At 41.8% G+C, this 15,891-nt stretch overlaps 1 protein-coding gene across 10 annotated transcripts; it reads left to right on the top strand.

Annotated features, from left to right (window-relative positions):
- The first annotated feature begins 323 nt into the window (after positions 1-323).
- On the top strand, positions 324-15,221 carry fxyd6 (FXYD domain containing ion transport regulator 6). 10 transcript variants are annotated; one of them, XM_018748821.2, is made up of 9 exons: positions 324-904; positions 9,251-9,304; positions 11,671-11,694; positions 12,117-12,152; positions 12,246-12,320; positions 12,518-12,554; positions 12,671-12,720; positions 13,153-13,195; positions 15,209-15,221. In XM_018748821.2, exons 2-8 carry the CDS (start codon positions 9,256-9,258, stop codon positions 13,179-13,181), a joined length of 300 nt encoding a protein of 99 aa, XP_018604337.1. In that variant the 5' UTR covers positions 324-904; positions 9,251-9,255; the 3' UTR covers positions 13,182-13,195; positions 15,209-15,221. The 10 variants fall into 10 exon arrangements, with proteins under 10 accessions (XP_018604337.1, XP_018604332.1, XP_018604336.1 ...); XM_018748816.2 differs by lacking the exon at positions 15,209-15,221 and adding an exon at positions 13,750-14,190; XM_018748820.2 differs by lacking the exon at positions 15,209-15,221 and adding an exon at positions 13,640-13,743.
- The last annotated feature ends 670 nt before the right edge of the window (positions 15,222-15,891 follow it).

Raw genomic sequence — 15,891 nt, 5'->3', positions numbered from 1 at the left:
CACAGGGACCTCAATGTAATTACTCTACATGATTATCATTTCAACAGTGACATATTTTGACTCACCATCGATAGAAAATCATGAGCCTATGCTATGCCCCACAATATATCTTATTGGCCTTTCAATTTAAGAACCAAGAATATAATTTTTTTTATAGAATACTATGTCTACATGCTCAACATCAGTGCATATCAAAGTACAATAATAGGTATTATTATATTATATTCTTCATGCCATGGCGTCGTCATCATCATCAACATGAACATCAATCATCAACATCATCATCATCATCAGGTCCAGCCCAATGAAACCAATCGCTCGCCTGTTGCCTGAGTTAAGAAGGCGCCGATGAAATTCAAGTGTCCATCCACGGACGACCTCGGTCTGTCCATCAGCGCGCGAGGCGGGCGTTTCAGGGTGCGAGTGAGAGAGAGTCGCGTGGAGGCACGGAGGCGCGCGCATGAAGAGTGACACGCGAACGAGGGGGAACGGGGGCACGCGCACGACCACACTTTTGTCTTTTTTTTGGACCTTCGCAGAAAACGCAACTTTGTTTTTTTTTTTTTTTTTTTTTTCTTCTTTTTTTTGTTTCCCTTGTCCCCAGCAAACATAAGGTCTTATTCTAATTTCGTGGTGAAGGGACGCGCGTGTCTCTAAGTCCCGCGTGAGGAGCCAGTCTAGACAGAGAACTTGTGGAGGAGACGGGCGTGGACCGCAAGGGCAGGAGTGCAGGAACACCCTGAGAACATAGCATCATCACTATTAACAAACGCACGCACACACACACAAAAAAAGACACGTATTTGCGTAGCTGTGCGTCTTTAACTGAAAGCGTGTGTTAATTGACAGTTCAATTTATTGCCTCTTTTCTGACGTCCCCGAAACACCGGGAAGAAACGAAAAGGTAAGAAAGGAACTTGTCAGTTTTCAGTTTGGTGTCATTGTTGGATCGGTCTGCCTGCCTGCCTGGTGCTCGTCTTTTTATCGTTAAATTCCTGAAGTGGTCTGGTCCTCAGTCAGTGTGTGTGGCAGGGAGGGAACAAAGGAGCTGGTTGTCTGTGGAAGGGGAGCGTCTTCGTGGGGAGGTGAGCCTGAGGGGTCGTGACTGGGGTCTCTCAGTCCACCATCGGCATCGGACCATCCGCGCTGTCCTCACTGACGCTACTGGCCGCAGCAACATGATCAGTGCTCTTTCAGGACCTGTGTGACACTGTGTCATTGTGTGTGTCCCATCTCTGGCCACAAATGATCTGTGGGGAATTGACGTGCCGTGGCTGCTGTTGTTTCGTGCCACGACGTAACACGTGCAGTCCGTACTTTTGTTTATTTGTGGTTTTGTTTGGCCGTCGCGTTTGACCGTTTTAAAGGCAGTCAAGTGGCATTTCAGCAGGTGTGTTCGAGGAGGAAAGGGCAGATGCACCCTGTGTGTGTGCGGGGGGGGGGGGGGAGGGTGTGTCCGCTGTGTAGCGTCGTGTCTCTTCACTTGGACAAGCGATGATTGCCTGGGACCTTCGTTTTTTTTCATGACAATGACGATGATGCTTTATATTTCTCAAATTGACAAATAGGAAAAATAATATCAAAACTCTGTTGTTTTGTTTTTTTTTTTAATTGCAGAGTTAGGGTTGTGAAAAGGTGTGAGTTTCAACTCGTAAGCGGCGTTTTCTTACAGTCTATATCGTAGGCAACCCAGCGAGTCCACAGGTAGGGCGCGAGCGCGGGCGCTCGTGACGCGCACCTCGAATTGGCGCCGTGGCGCGTGAGAGGCGCGTGTCGCGGGTGACGATTTACAACAGCAGGCGACGAAACTGTTTTCCGACGACAGCGCGACCAGCGACATAAACGGAAGAAAATGACTTCCGAAACGTTATTGTTCGTGCTTAAACTTGGTTTCAAAAAACATCTATTATCATGCTAACCATAATAAATATGACTGGATTTTTTTTCACATAGTATCGTATAATTTATTGTTTAAAGGACGGAGTTATTCATTAATGTTATGCTCGGTGTAGACAAAGGTTTTATTCAATGTAATACGAACCGTGTTTCAATTTTCACGAATAATCAATAAATCATCCGCTTAAGGGGAACGATGGTTCAAATCTCGGAAAGCTTTTCGGTCTTTCAGCTTCAGTTTAATCCTACTTTTGGGTATGGCTGTAACGTTTTTTTCACATTCTGTTTCATTTTTGCCAATTTTAATTGTTATTTCGCGTAGAGCTCCCAACCCTGATTAAAAAATAGCGCTCGGCGGTCAGGTGACTGAGCGGGTTGCCATGGAAACACCCCGGAGTACGAGCGAAGGCACCAGGCGAAGGCACGTCTAACGAGGCGCTCGCTGCACGCTTCGTTGTCATGGTTACTCACCCTTCATGTGATTCCAAGGGTGGTTGTCTAGGGTTTGCCCCAGAAAAGATGACTTGTATTATGTCCTAGATTTCCAGTTTGTTTGCATTTAATTATGCATACAAATTCTTCCTGAAACAGAAAATGGGAGAAATGTCACCTAAACACAGCTAAATGATATTTGAAACGGTACATTTTATTGTTTGGCGACTTGAACATTATTGGATGTAGGGTCTTTGTTAACCAAGCAGTTTTACTGAATGGACAATTAGCTCTACAGTATACACTGTCATAAAACGCTGCACTGTGTTTAAACATGGAAAAATTAATGGTTTATTCACATTTGTCTGACATTAACTGCAAACATCACAGTTGAAATCAGCGCTTTGTTATATTGATTCAAGAGAAGAAAAAGGCAGGTACAGAGAAAAAGAGAATACAGCTTTTGGAATGGATGGGAACGATAAGGCAAAGACCGGTGACCATAAATAAGCATGCATCAGAAATAAGGACACAAAACATATTGAACTGTAGGGGTGCAGCGATCGCCTTTTGTCATGTGGCGTGTGGAACTGATGCAAACGCCACAAGAAATGTATTCCCTGACCAGCCAAAGCTGCAGCCATCTCTGGTGTTACTACAGGTTTGATTCACACTGCAGGCAAGAAGCCCACACCCACCCCCTTGTCCACAGTATACTTAATGATAGATAGTATTGAGGGTTTTTGACAGGTCTTGTCAAACGATTACATTTTTTGTACAGCCAGGAGGGGGAAGGGTCTCCAGCTGAATTAGTGGGAGGGATGACTCTAATCTGCAATAAAAATGTTGCTGTTAAATAAAACTCTCTTGATACTAGTGGCAACTACACTGCAACAGCACCAGATGGTGTTTACAAGCACAGAATGAGAATTGTGTAAAGTACACAAAATATATTTGTGAACATTCTCAAATCATTGCCTAGAATAGAGAATTTATATACAAAAAAAGAATGTCTAGTTAAAACATCTATTAAACCTAATTTCTTAACATCCCAGGTGTTTTTTTTTTTTTTTTCCTCTTTTTTTCCTGTAAAGGTGTCTCGATATCATTAGAAACTGAGCTATCGCCTTGATGAATAAGGCTTGATCAAGAATCCTGGAGTATGATTTGTGTATCCATAATGCAGCCCTGTAACCTGAGCATATCTGCAGCTCTAGGCCTGGTATTAGGATGCAAACAGTAGGGCTGCAGTGCCATTATCTGTGGCGCTGTAGGGCCCGTATATAATCAGAATACAAGTGTTAGGCTATGTGCTTTTCAGATAATGTTTGTCAGTCGCTTTTGTCTAGATATCGAATATAGTTCAGACATTAAAATTATCTAAAAGAAGACCAGTTAATTAACATCTTCAGGTGAAATTGGTACTTGTGCAAATCAAAAGAGTTTTAATAGATAAAAATCGTACATAATAGAAGAAAGAGCGAATATAAGAAAAAAGAAATGTGTGTACATACAGGGTACATGGAAGTAGGGCAGTTCTGTGCAAAATTTCAGTGATATTTTAGAAATTTGCATTGTTTGAGAGTACAGAAAAGGCTACTTCATGGAAAATGACCTGCTATGCCCAGTGAATATAGATGGAAGAGTGGGTGTCATTGTAGCCTCACAGCTGCATGGTTTAGAGTTCACATTTGGCCTCATTTTGTCCAACGTTTGCATGTATAATTATTCTTTAGTGAGTTTCCCTCCTTCAAGTCTTCACAAATCCTGTTGAGATGAATATGCTACTATTAATGTCCCTGCTATGTAAATAGGGGCATGAGGTAGCATGTGGTTTAGTGGTTAGAGCCAATGCCTTGTGTTCAGAGGGCTCAGGTTTGAATTCCCACATTTTCTATAGAGCTCATTGTAAAGGTGCTTGCTCTGAACTGCTCCAGTAAAAAAAATACCCAGCAATATAAATAGGCAAACAATTTTTAGCAACTTGTTATACAACATTTAACATAGATTCCATTGGAGAAAAATGTCAGGTAAATGAATAAATGATAATTAAATGTTTGTGCATATGTTTTCCATATGTGTACATGTGTTTCTCTGTATACTTCCATTGTAGTGTCCTGTGATCCCACCCTAGGCTGCTGTATGGATATTCGTACTTGTTGCAATGGACTATTGTTTCCATTAATGAGATAGGCTCTCGTTTACCATTACCCTAAGTGCATAAACGTTTACTAATAATAAATGAAGGATAAATTAAGAAGAAAGCAGATTAAGGGAAGAAGTAAAGTGTTGGAAAAGGTGATGGTGTCCTCTGGCATGCTAATCACAGTGAGGAGACTTTTTACATGACTCTGTGGGGAGGGCTGTTCAGTGTCCTTGGGCTTGCAGATGGCTGGAGCAGCTCCCCCCCCCTCACAGTTCCCACCCCTCAGTGCACAAAACACTTCTCTCAAACCAAGCATTCACACCATTATCTCCCATCAGCACCAGTTTGAAAGAAAGCAACAGCAGCTGTTGCAGTGAAAAGGTTTTTTATATCCGGAAGCATTATTGATGTGCTTCATCCTAATTGATGCCTTTTCAGCTTCCTCACCTTTTTCATTGGTGTTCATTTGTGTGCAGGCATTAAACTGGACGCTGTCCTGTTAACAGCCTTTTCAGACTGAAATACTGCAAAAAATCATGAGGAAAATTCACGGAAAGGGTCTCCGGTTTTATTAAGTAGGCACGTTTCCATGCTTTTGTGACTGGTCTCCCGCATGGCATGCCTGCAGCGTGTGCAAAGCGAAATGCATTTGCATCTCAGCCAAGGTGGATTTCACTCTCCTCCCATCTTCCATGCACAGCTGTCATTTATCTAGTATCCTCTGGGCTTTGGTTATACATCAGCCCCCTTGGCATGCCTTCAAAATGCCTGTCAGCCAGATCCCTTTCAGAAAATGGGAGTGGCTGCAGAACAGTCAGCAATCCTGACACTCCAGATAAAGATAAAATAGATCAAAAGAATAGGGAAGGGCTGAGCGGAGTGAACCAGGTTGTCTTCACTATGACATCCTTGGCTGTTCAATGTCTGCTGCTAAGGGTATTTTGCTCATTTTCTTCAGGGGCACTTAGCAGCTCCAGATCTTGTGAGTGTTGTCTGCATTCTGCCAAGGAAGACCTGGCCAGATCTCATAGGTAACATGACACTAGTCTCTCAGTAGCCATTCATCGAAGCTGGGTTCTGAGACAAAGCGTATTCTGGATCAATAAAGTGATTTTCTTTCTGACCCCTGATAATAACATGACGTCTTCATGAGTTCCTTCCGTCCTTTGTTCTTCCTCCTGAGGTTCTTGCAGGAATAACAGCTCTGAATTCTCTTATAACAGGTTTCAGAATTTTGGCTTTAAAATTTACATTAGCATGGTTATCGAAGCATGAACACTGAAATGGGTTGCTCTGTTTGAAATTTCAAATTGAACGAGAGCTTTGGGTGGGCTAGAAGCTGCACACCCCTCCCCCCCATCACTAATGGAGTGCACTCTCTTGCTATCATGTCACTGTTGTTCAATTTGGTCTCTGTACTTTATATTCCAGACTAGGATCCAATGAGGAGCCCTTTCTTTCACACTTTCTATCACAAGTCATTTCCATCTGTGTGATGTGTGCAAGTCAAATTGCTTTAACCGTGTCCCAACCAGAGTGAATTTCTGCCAGCGGATGCTGTTGGGGAAAGATTTGGCATCTCATCAGCAGATAAAATAAATAGGATCTGGTTGAACACACTCATGTTGGGTAAAAGGCCAGCTAGAAAGGACTGATACTTATTAGTGGGATGTTTTTTAGGACTTCCATTTCTCTACAGCTGTCACTACTTTGGTGGAGAAAAAATGTGGTATAAACCAATGCTGGACAATTTACTAGTTTAAATTTTGCTGCAACACAGAGGCATATGAGCAGTGTCTCAGTACAGACTGAATGGCATTCTAGAACATGGGGTCAGCACCTAGGGGTATTGAACATTTGGAATAAAGACAAATTTGTGCAGATCCCCTAGTCTGAGGTGTTGAGGCAAAGTTCTCTTTTGCATAGCTCAGTGTAGCCCCATGGTGGCAGTGAACACTGACAAAGCTTGTGTCTTCATTAATGTTATCTCTTCCATTATCAGGACATTGTGGGGTGTAACAGTCTCCTTGTCCCCGGCTGTCAAAGCTGCCGTCTCCTTTTCTCTTTCTGTCTATATTTAACCCTAACGCCATCACAGATAATGATGTGCTCTCAAGCCAGAATGATAGCTTGGGTAGACAAAGGGTAGACCTACAGGAGTGTGGGAGGCTTGAGTTTCATGGAGCCAGGATGTGTGGTATTTCCAACAAGTAATCTTCCAGCTGTGCTTTGCAGCATCTCACACCAATATGGCTGCTTTAGGGGTTTTGGTGTTTTCTCAAAAGCAGTACAAAGGGCAGTGTGTGTATGTGCATATTAAAAAAAGGACGTCCTACATAGTGACAGCAGAACAGATTGAGACAAGAGCTGATTACAGAAAAGCAATTTTAGTTCTGTGGACTAACAGTGACTATGTTTTGGACCTACACAGAATTTTTAACACATAATTGTCAGGTAGGATGGAGAGAATTATGGTTTGCTAAATATAGCCACTCTAGAAGAAGGAAGGAGGGGCAAAAAAATTTATTTTGAAGGCTTAAAGTATAGGTCTAAGGAATTACTCTTATTTGCATGAGCAGAACTTCTCAGACAAATAAACCTGAAAGTTTTGTTTGAAGACAGTGTTTGATAAACTAGTATTCAGATGTGACTATATGAAATCCATGCACACACACCCTTGTCAACTCACATTGCACTGGACTATCACTGAGTGGAGAACGGGATGTTAGGAGAATGCGTGCACCACATGGATGCTCGACAAGGTTTCGGTGACTCTTCTGCCCTTCTGGTGCTGCTATTTGTTGTTAACTTTTTTTACTCTGAAAACTGAGCTACTCTCCAAGAGTCAAGGTCACTGAATTGTGCTTGATTCTTTTCACAGAGCAGAGGAAACCATTGACTCAAAATGGAAGTAAAAGTAGGCTTGCTGAAGTCCGCTGCTGTCTTCTTATTGCTTAATTTAGTTTGCTTTGGTTGTACGGAGTCTAAGTATGTACTACTTGTTTCAAAACAATTGATCACTTTCCAAGGTCAAGGATCGTATGGCAGCCAAAGCAGATGGGTCTTGTGTTTGGAGGAAGAGGCACGAGTCTCACATTTCAGTACTGAAGTTTTGTTTTAATAAAGAATAACAATGAATTTTAAGAATTAGATCACTCAATACAAGGACTAATGCAACCACAGTGCTAGCACTTCAAAGTACAACAATCATCTTCATCAACTTACATTTACATTTATTTATTTAGCAGATGCTTTTTTCCCAAAGTGTCTTACAATGGATACTACGTGGTGTTATCAACCCACACACCTTATTCACCAAGGCTAGATACACTACTTACAATGGGTCACATAACTTAAAAATATTTGATAAATAGTGCTGATTATGTATGTCCTCTTCTTTAAGGAAAAAATAAAAAGATTTAAACTTTATCAATTTTGAGCCTGAAGTCACTATTGTGAAGAATTGACTGACATCTATAGCACCAAACCTTGAAGAAGCAGTCCTGAAGTGTTGAGCTAGACCACAAGGGCAGTAGTCCAAAGTATCTGGCTTGTGCCTTGTTGCAAAGCAGCTCACTGGCTAAATATAGTCATAACAACATCCTGTAAAAAGCATCAATAAATGATCAACCTCAGCGCAAGTAGGGCAAGGAATATGTTCGTTGGGGGGGAGACCCTCACTTTTCCGAAGCAGAGAAAAGAGCAAGATCAAAAAAAGTCATCTGCATTGTCTGCTGTTACTCAGTCCTTTTAGTTCCAGTTTTTCTGAATAGTTTTCATTAACTTTTCTGTAAATTGAAAAGCTATGCAAATTAAAGGTATAACACAATTTAACCTGTTAAGAGAAACTTAAGAGGCTTAATGAATAACAAGGTGACATGATGGTGTTGCCATCTCCAGTAATGCTGATCAGTCCAGTGATTATAATCATTTACTGTGCTGGATAAAGTGTATACTATCAAAATTTATAAGTTGTGTATTGATGCAGTGAGTATGTTGTCTACTCATGCCATGTAATTCACTTTGGATAACAGTAATATCAGAGAACACACCTGAAGATGTTTCAATATTTTGTGACCCCTAACCTGTGACAGTTTCCAACACTGGGCTCTGGTTGTGACTTGATGTTTTCTCTTCTTGGAGCATAATGCAGTGGGGATATTGTACAGCAACTGTACTTTCAGCAAACATGTTATATTAATGTAAACAAACATGAACTCATGATTGGTCTCAATGAGGGAACACTAATCAATGAACGGTGTCTTACGGAAGATCATCCCTTACGAATCCACGGTCAACAGACGGAGACTGACATCTTCATCTGCATGCTGTAAATAATCTGTTTCCCAGTTCATTCTTTATGACCTTTATGACTTATCCATAAGTGTGCTAATCAAGGGTTAAAAAAAAAAACTTAAAATTAATTTAAGATAAATGTTCTTTTCCACAAGGACCGCAATGATGACAATTAACTCTTAGTGGTGTGTGTGTGTGTGTGTGTGTGTGTGTGTGTGTGTGTGTGTGGAAAAAGGTCCAATAATAGCACACCGGGTACGTGACAAACATGGAAGTAGGCCAAGTACCCATCCTCTCAGCTGGAAATCAGAAACATAGCAGGAAAGATGGCACAGAAAACAAATGTCGACTTGTCAAATAGTATAAACGCCTCAAGAAAGGATGTGCATAGATGTAGGTGTTTTTCTGCATCCGTGCATGTGAATGAATGAACTGGTAAACATGTAGCTTACTAATTCTGTGCTCTCTACGTCTTTGCAGTTGCCATGGAAACCGTTCTGCTCTTCCTCTGTTCTCTCCTAGTATATGTTGTGGGTAAGTGCCAGTGCTGCCCATACGTCGCCGTCTGAGAGAAGGCGAACATTGTGTGGGCATTTCTGAGGACAACGGCAGACATCCTCTTTTTATTGGTCCATAGCCTAAGGGTTGTTTGTATTGCAGATGTTGTACACCTGTGTGTTTGTTTGGTTTGTATGGCAGCATCTGTATGTTTTGAATGGGTGTTAGGAGAAAGGCTAAAATATTACATTTTGAAATCAGTTTCCACTTTACAGTTATGTAATGGTTGTCATCCTATGAACACTGGGATTCATGAATGGAAGCAAAACAAATAATTTGTCTGGTGGGGAACTAAATAGTCTGGGGAAGCTAAATAGTCTGTTAATACATTTGTTTTTCCTCAATCCATCTGTGTCTGCCTATATTCTTATCCTTGTGTATCCACTTTGCATTATTTATGTGCTGTTACACATACTGCATTTTAGTTCTTTACCCTATTTGCTTTTCATGTCTGTTTTCAGTAAACCCCACTCGAGTTTAGTTGTTCAGCTTTACTTTGTGTGTGTGTGTGTGTGTGTGTGTGTGTGTGTGTGTGTGTGTGTGTGTGTGTGTGTGTGTGCTTGTTTAATAGATAAACCCAGTCATTATCTGCCATTATCTGTTTCTCTCACTTTCTTTCTTCTTCATATACACTGCTAACAAATGATCTTTTAAGCTGAATTAAATACAAACCAGATTGTGAAATTGCGAACTAGAGCAGAAGGATCCGAGGCTTGGAAATTGTGTATTGGCCTGGAGAGGGATGTTGGTATGGATTAATTGACACGGAGGAAGGGGAGGAGAAAAGCAAAGAACGGCAATAGGCAGTGGTACAGGTGCCTTTATTTATACTTAGGGCTAAACTAGTGCTTGAACTGAAACTTTGGTTCTTGTTCAGTTGACACTCATTTCTAGTGCTACAGGTGAGCTCATCTAAAGCTGTAAGTCATTCATAATACACATGAGGAGCTTGACTGACACAGAGTTGGAATCATAACTCTTCATCTAGTAGTTAAGGGCTTACATTCTGTAGGGGAAAACTGCTAATTATGATGATAAAGAGAAAATGTTTTCTAAGGAAGGGGACATAAGTATACAGAAGCAAACTCTGTGCCATTAGCAAGACCACACACAAAGCACTTGGTTCTCCAGGTTTTCGCCAGAAGGATTTTCAGTGCAATTCAGTACTGTTCTGTAAAATATAAGCCGTAAAAAGGCTGGAGGTTTTCGGTAGGTACCAAATTATTAGTATTCTTTGTTTATTATGTGGGTGCGCGGTGGCGCAGTGGGTTGGACCGGGTCCTGCTCTTCAGTGGGTCTGGGATTCAAGTCCTGCTTGGGGTGCCTTGCGACGGACTGGCGTCCCGTCCTGGGTGTGTCCTCTCCCCCTCCGGCCTTACGCCCTGTGTTGCCGGGTAGGCTCCGGTTCCCCGTGACCCCGTATGGGACAAGCGGTTCTGAAAATGTGTGTGTGTGTGTGTTTATTATGTATTTGAATCCATTATATTCTTATGTTTCGGTGGGATAGCTTTAGAATGTAGGATATCCCTTCAGGGGGTGTGGTGGTGCAGCAGGTTTGGCCAGTGCCTCCTGTGTGGTGGGTCTGAGGTTCAAGCCCTGCTTGGGGCGCTTTGCAATGTACTGGTCTCCTGTCCTGGGTGTGTTCCTCTGCCTTTGGCCTTGTGCTGCTGGGTAGGCTCTGGCTGGCTGCAGCCCTGCTTGAGACAAGCAGTTGTTAAGGTTTGTTGATATACCTTTAAAATATATATAGGTGACTTAAAATTTAAACAGCCAGGGTAAGAGCCATCAAGTGAAAGTTGACATGCTAACCACTTGCATGGTTTTCAAGATAGGGGAGGGTTTAGGTGTAGTTTACCATTGCCTTCTTCCACACATACCTTTGAACTGTGGGAAGAAACCCTACTCAAACCCAGACTCAGAACCGCAGCCCAGAACACGTATGGCACCAGAGCTACTTACTGCACCATCTCATTTAACCTAACTGATATGGTCATTACATAATATTTATCTGGTAATGAATGTATCTTAGAGGTACAGAGAACATAGAAACTGTATTTTCACCAGAGCAATTCAGAAAGTGAATTTTGCTCAAGGACACAAAAGTAAGGATTCAGCATAAATAATCAGTTGTATGCTTCATTATAGATGTAGGTGCTTACACGGTTTAAAAGTCTGTGATGCCATTGTCACATCTCATGTGTGTCCTCTGTTTGTCCCGTCTTCACTGAAAGTGTGTCAAATGTGTGTACTTGTCACATGACTTTTAACTCATTGATTCCTGATCATGTGGTGATTTGATTGACATGGTGAAATTTTACTTTCTGCTTTTCCCTCTTTCTTAGCGCGTTCTGATCCCAACGCACAGGGTGAGTTTTTGTCTTTGGGCAGCTGCTGTTGGACGATGGGAGTTTCACAGCTCAGTGAAGTGATGTGCCACGGAATTGGCAGAGGGATTAGTAGTTTTGGCAGAATCAAAGGAAGCAGGACAGCATGGACAGCATGTTGAGAGCAAACTGGAGCACAGAGGGGAACGGTCGTGAAAAAATATGGAGGGAAACAGGAATTATGTGAAAATAAATGTAGAGAAACACAGCTGTAAAAGTTAAAAAAAAAAAAAAAAAAAAAAAAAAATAGTGCAATGTTTTTGTTGACGAACAACTTTATAACTAACGTTGCTTAAAAAAGCAGAATGCGTATACAAGGTCTTGAAGTGTAAATTATGTCAGTCATGCAGCCACTCCAAAGTTTGATTTTATTTTTCCTTTTTGTATTTGATTGTCTTAAGCAGATGGAAAAGAAAAGGAGGTGAATCCATTTGATTATGGTAAGAGCCTGAATATTAAAACTTATGCAGCATTGATGTCTGTGTGTACAGGATAATCTGTTTATGTGTGTTTTCTCACCCTCCCCGCTGTAGATTATGAGAGCCTTCGGATTGGAGGGTTGGTGTTCGCTGTGGTGCTCTTCGCCTTAGGGGTCCTCCTCATCCTCAGTAGGCACCCCACCTCAATTCCGTTCACAGACACCAAAATCTAAAGAGTGAAAATAAAACTCCAAACTAAAATGGATTAAAGGGCTTGTTTAATGAATAAAACACAACAAAGTTGATAACTCCAACACATTTGTAGCCTATTGTCAAAAACAGAGTAAGCCAGTAGTTTGAATGTAAAATCACTGTGTCCTTTCTAGGTCGGAGGTGCCGCTGCAGTTTCAACCAGAAGCCCAGGTATAATCTGTAACACCACATACAAATAAATACTAACACATTTCACCCCTATTGTCAGGCGTTGATAAATATCAGCCTCATCCTTCGTCCCTTAATCGCACCCTTGTTTGTTTCAGGACCCCTGGGGATGAAGAAGCTCAGGCAGAGAACCTTATCATCTCTAAAGGTGAGAGTACACTGTCTTTCTCTCCAAACTTCCATCTAACCTCCACCCCAACCGTGGCTCGGTGTCCCTACATGGCTGAAGACGCAAACACACAAATGTCCCACCTGTCGGTCTGAAGAACATTGCACGTGAAACGAGGAACCTCCAAAGTCCACGTTGTCAAAAGACCTCCAAGCTTCTCTCTTAATTCTGGTGTCACAGTTTGTAGTGCTCCCACAGTTGTTCAAACTGTTTGTATTCATGTACTTATATCAATCCTCTTGCACTACTTTGTAGTCCAGCCATATCTGCTGTGTTTTTTTTTAGCCACTTAGCTTCTCACTCAGCTGCATTAGTTGAGGTGAATTCTTAAAAGAGCACAGGAGCTTCAGAATGCAAACAAGAGCAAAAGAAACGGTAGTTTTCTTATCACATTTCTCTCTCCCCATGTAGCAAAAGAGGCTCCTAAAGCTGAGAACTGAAGTGACTGCTACAGGTGAGAAAACCAAGTAAGTTCACTGGGCGTTTGTTTTTTTTACCCAGTTTTACTACACACCAGCCTCAGAATGGAGGGATCCTCCAATTTTCTACGCATCTCTAATTGAATTTAGCCAATGTAAACATGAGCTTCGATCAAAATTTGCTTAGCGAGCATTCCTTCCAGTATCACTTTAACCATTTGTTCAGCTTGAAGTGTCTTTACTTTGAAGCAGAAATTTGCAACCTTGATACTGTGAATAAGTAAACTACCTTAACCTGCATACCACACGCTCATTCACTGAAAATGACAGGTCCGCTGGCTTCCGTTGAGACACCTGAGGGAGGTCTTTTCTTCTGTCATTTCTGCTCTTCTGTCTGTCTGTTGTTGTTGGTTGTTTTTGGCTCTCGCAATCTTGACAAAGATCCATTTCAACCCCATTCTGCCTTTAATTTGGTGAAGGCGACGTGTTTGTGTGGCACTGGTGTCGAAGCGGTTTAACAGCAGCTCCCATCAGACCAAGCTGATCATCAAAACCTCACTGGTTACTCTGTCTGCCTGTCATCTTCCAGACTGAAGATCTGCACATATCTGCATATGTCTGACATCGAACCAGGATTGATGATGATGATGATGATGATGATGATGCCGGTGCATTGATAGTGGAGGGACAGGGGATGGAGGTGGCAGGAGGCGTACCATGTAAATAAACTAGCTACCTGTCCCGTGACCAGTGACCGTGTTCGCCTGTCTGTGCCCTGTGCGTCAGTGTGTCTGCAGTTTGCCTTGTTAGCCAGTGACAATGTAGTAGAGTGTCTCTCACCTTCAGGCTCGCAAACCCTCTTACTGTGATTAACCTCCTGTGTGATTTAATTTCCAGCTACTTTTGATTTTGTACTTTTGTCAGTTACCCTCACTTCTATGGTTGTCAGAATTGTTATATTTTGCAATATAGAATATTATGAAATTATATATTCAACATGAAAACCACAAATATTTCTAAGAACACAAGTTTATCTATTCACGTCTATAATACAGATGTGCGTGCGTGCGTGCGTCTACAATATGTGTATATTTGTGTGCCACAATGCTTCATGACATAACTCAGCTGTCATAGCGCCAAACCAAACGAAAAGTGGAACAGACATGAACACAAGCTTGTCTGTGTTTTCAGTACTACACGTAGCGGTGCATGCAGTTCCGGTGCTTATGATGCTCCAGGCTGCGATTGGCGCGCCAGTCCTCGTGTCTCCGCCTCCACATGGAATGCTGAGGACAGATGTTTGCAGAGATTTTTGTCAGTCTCGGAGGCAAAGACTTAGTGAGCGACTTTCCAACGAAATGCCGACAGTCCGTGATGCAGAAAAAGCCTGTTTAATCGGAAAATCCACAATAGCTTAAATCCTCTTTCCACTTATGAGATTGCTGTAGCACTGCAGTCGTGTCTTACAATACGTGTGCACGCAAGTGTGTCTGTGCGTGACTGACGAATGATCACAGCTCCCACACTGAACACAACCTAATAATAGAACTAGAAACTGGAAAACAAAAACGGTAGCAAAAGAAATGTTAGGTATATCAAATTACGAAGTCAGAGATTTTGAGAAATTCTTAGAATTTAAGCTTATAAGCAGTGACCATATTTTGATGTTCATTTACTGTGTGTTCTGCTGTCATAAAAAAATCTTATATCAGTTTGTGTGCTTTCCACAAACAATAAAATATGTCCACTTCAGTGATTCCTGTGTTTTTTGCCTTTGTGATTTGGTGATTGTGAACCAGACGATGCACAGATGTTCGCACTTCCATTTGTTCATCAAGTAGCATCAACAGTTGTGACTTAAAAGCCCAGCTCAAGACAGTAATATGGCCAAATAATCAGTTCTAACTGCAGCAACAGTCAACACTGTGCTTCTTTCAGATGGAAATGTAGCATGCACACTAATGAATACATTTAAATAATACATTTTCCTGTTATGTTCCCATAAAGCAACTGTTCTAAAGGTCAAAATCATTTTATTGGTGTTGAAGGTCATTCTTTATTGGGCAATACATTTGCGCTGGGAATGGCAGTGCTGGAGTTGATGGATTTACTGTACAGAGGAAGCGAGCGGATTGGTGGGTGGGGAGACATCACGTCCGCCTTGCCCTTCTGAACACACACACACGGAGCGGAGGACAGGCAAGCAGACCACAGAGAAATCTTCCAGCAGTGCAGGTAAGTTGATGGCTCATTCTTGGTGATTTTAAGTGTATGACTTCATTAAATAGCAACAATTATCATGTTCAGCAGCAACATCAAAGATCTTATAGGTTGAACATTATAGCAGTATATGACAGGAATCTTTTTTGAATGTGCTTAGTCAAAATCCACATGAGCTGACTTACAGGCAACAGTGTTATTTTATGGAACGCCACCGGTTTCTAAGCAAGGAGACGCAATAGCTTTTGGCACATTTAGGGTAAATATTTTTCCAGCTTTTTTCCAGAACCGATTGCCTTATTTCCTGAAATATTTGATTTTCTCAGTGAATGTCTTCATTGCTTCTATTTTCACCAGTCTCGCACACTCCCAGATGTGTATGCGCCAGTTAAACACACAGACAGAGAGCACTTACATAACCATCCTTGAAAAAGGAAAGGGGAGCCATTGGAGGGCTTGGTGAAGCTTTTGTCTGAGACTCTTCAGCATATTGATGATCAGCCAGAGGACA

The sequence above is a fragment of the Scleropages formosus genome, chromosome 10 (assembly GCF_900964775.1).
Source record: "Scleropages formosus chromosome 10, fSclFor1.1, whole genome shotgun sequence".
NCBI lineage: Eukaryota > Metazoa > Chordata > Actinopteri > Osteoglossiformes > Osteoglossidae > Scleropages > Scleropages formosus.
Note: the sequence above shows the minus strand (reverse complement) of the source record. Positions and strands in the feature narration are given on the sequence as shown.

What these genes read in the sequence shown, in the direction of transcription:
- fxyd6 (XM_018748821.2), top strand. Translation starts at nt 9,256, where the DNA reads ATGGAAACCGTTCTGCTCTTCCTCTGTTCTCTCCTAGTATATGTTGTG. An exon ending in AGGGGTCCTCCTCATCCTCA is followed by an intron (nt 12,321 to 12,517) that starts GTAGGCACCCCA and finishes TGTCCTTTCTAG; the next exon opens with GTCGGAGGTGCCGCTGCAGT. An exon ending in AGTTTCAACCAGAAGCCCAG is followed by an intron (nt 12,555 to 12,670) that starts GTATAATCTGTA and finishes TGTTTGTTTCAG; the next exon opens with GACCCCTGGGGATGAAGAAG.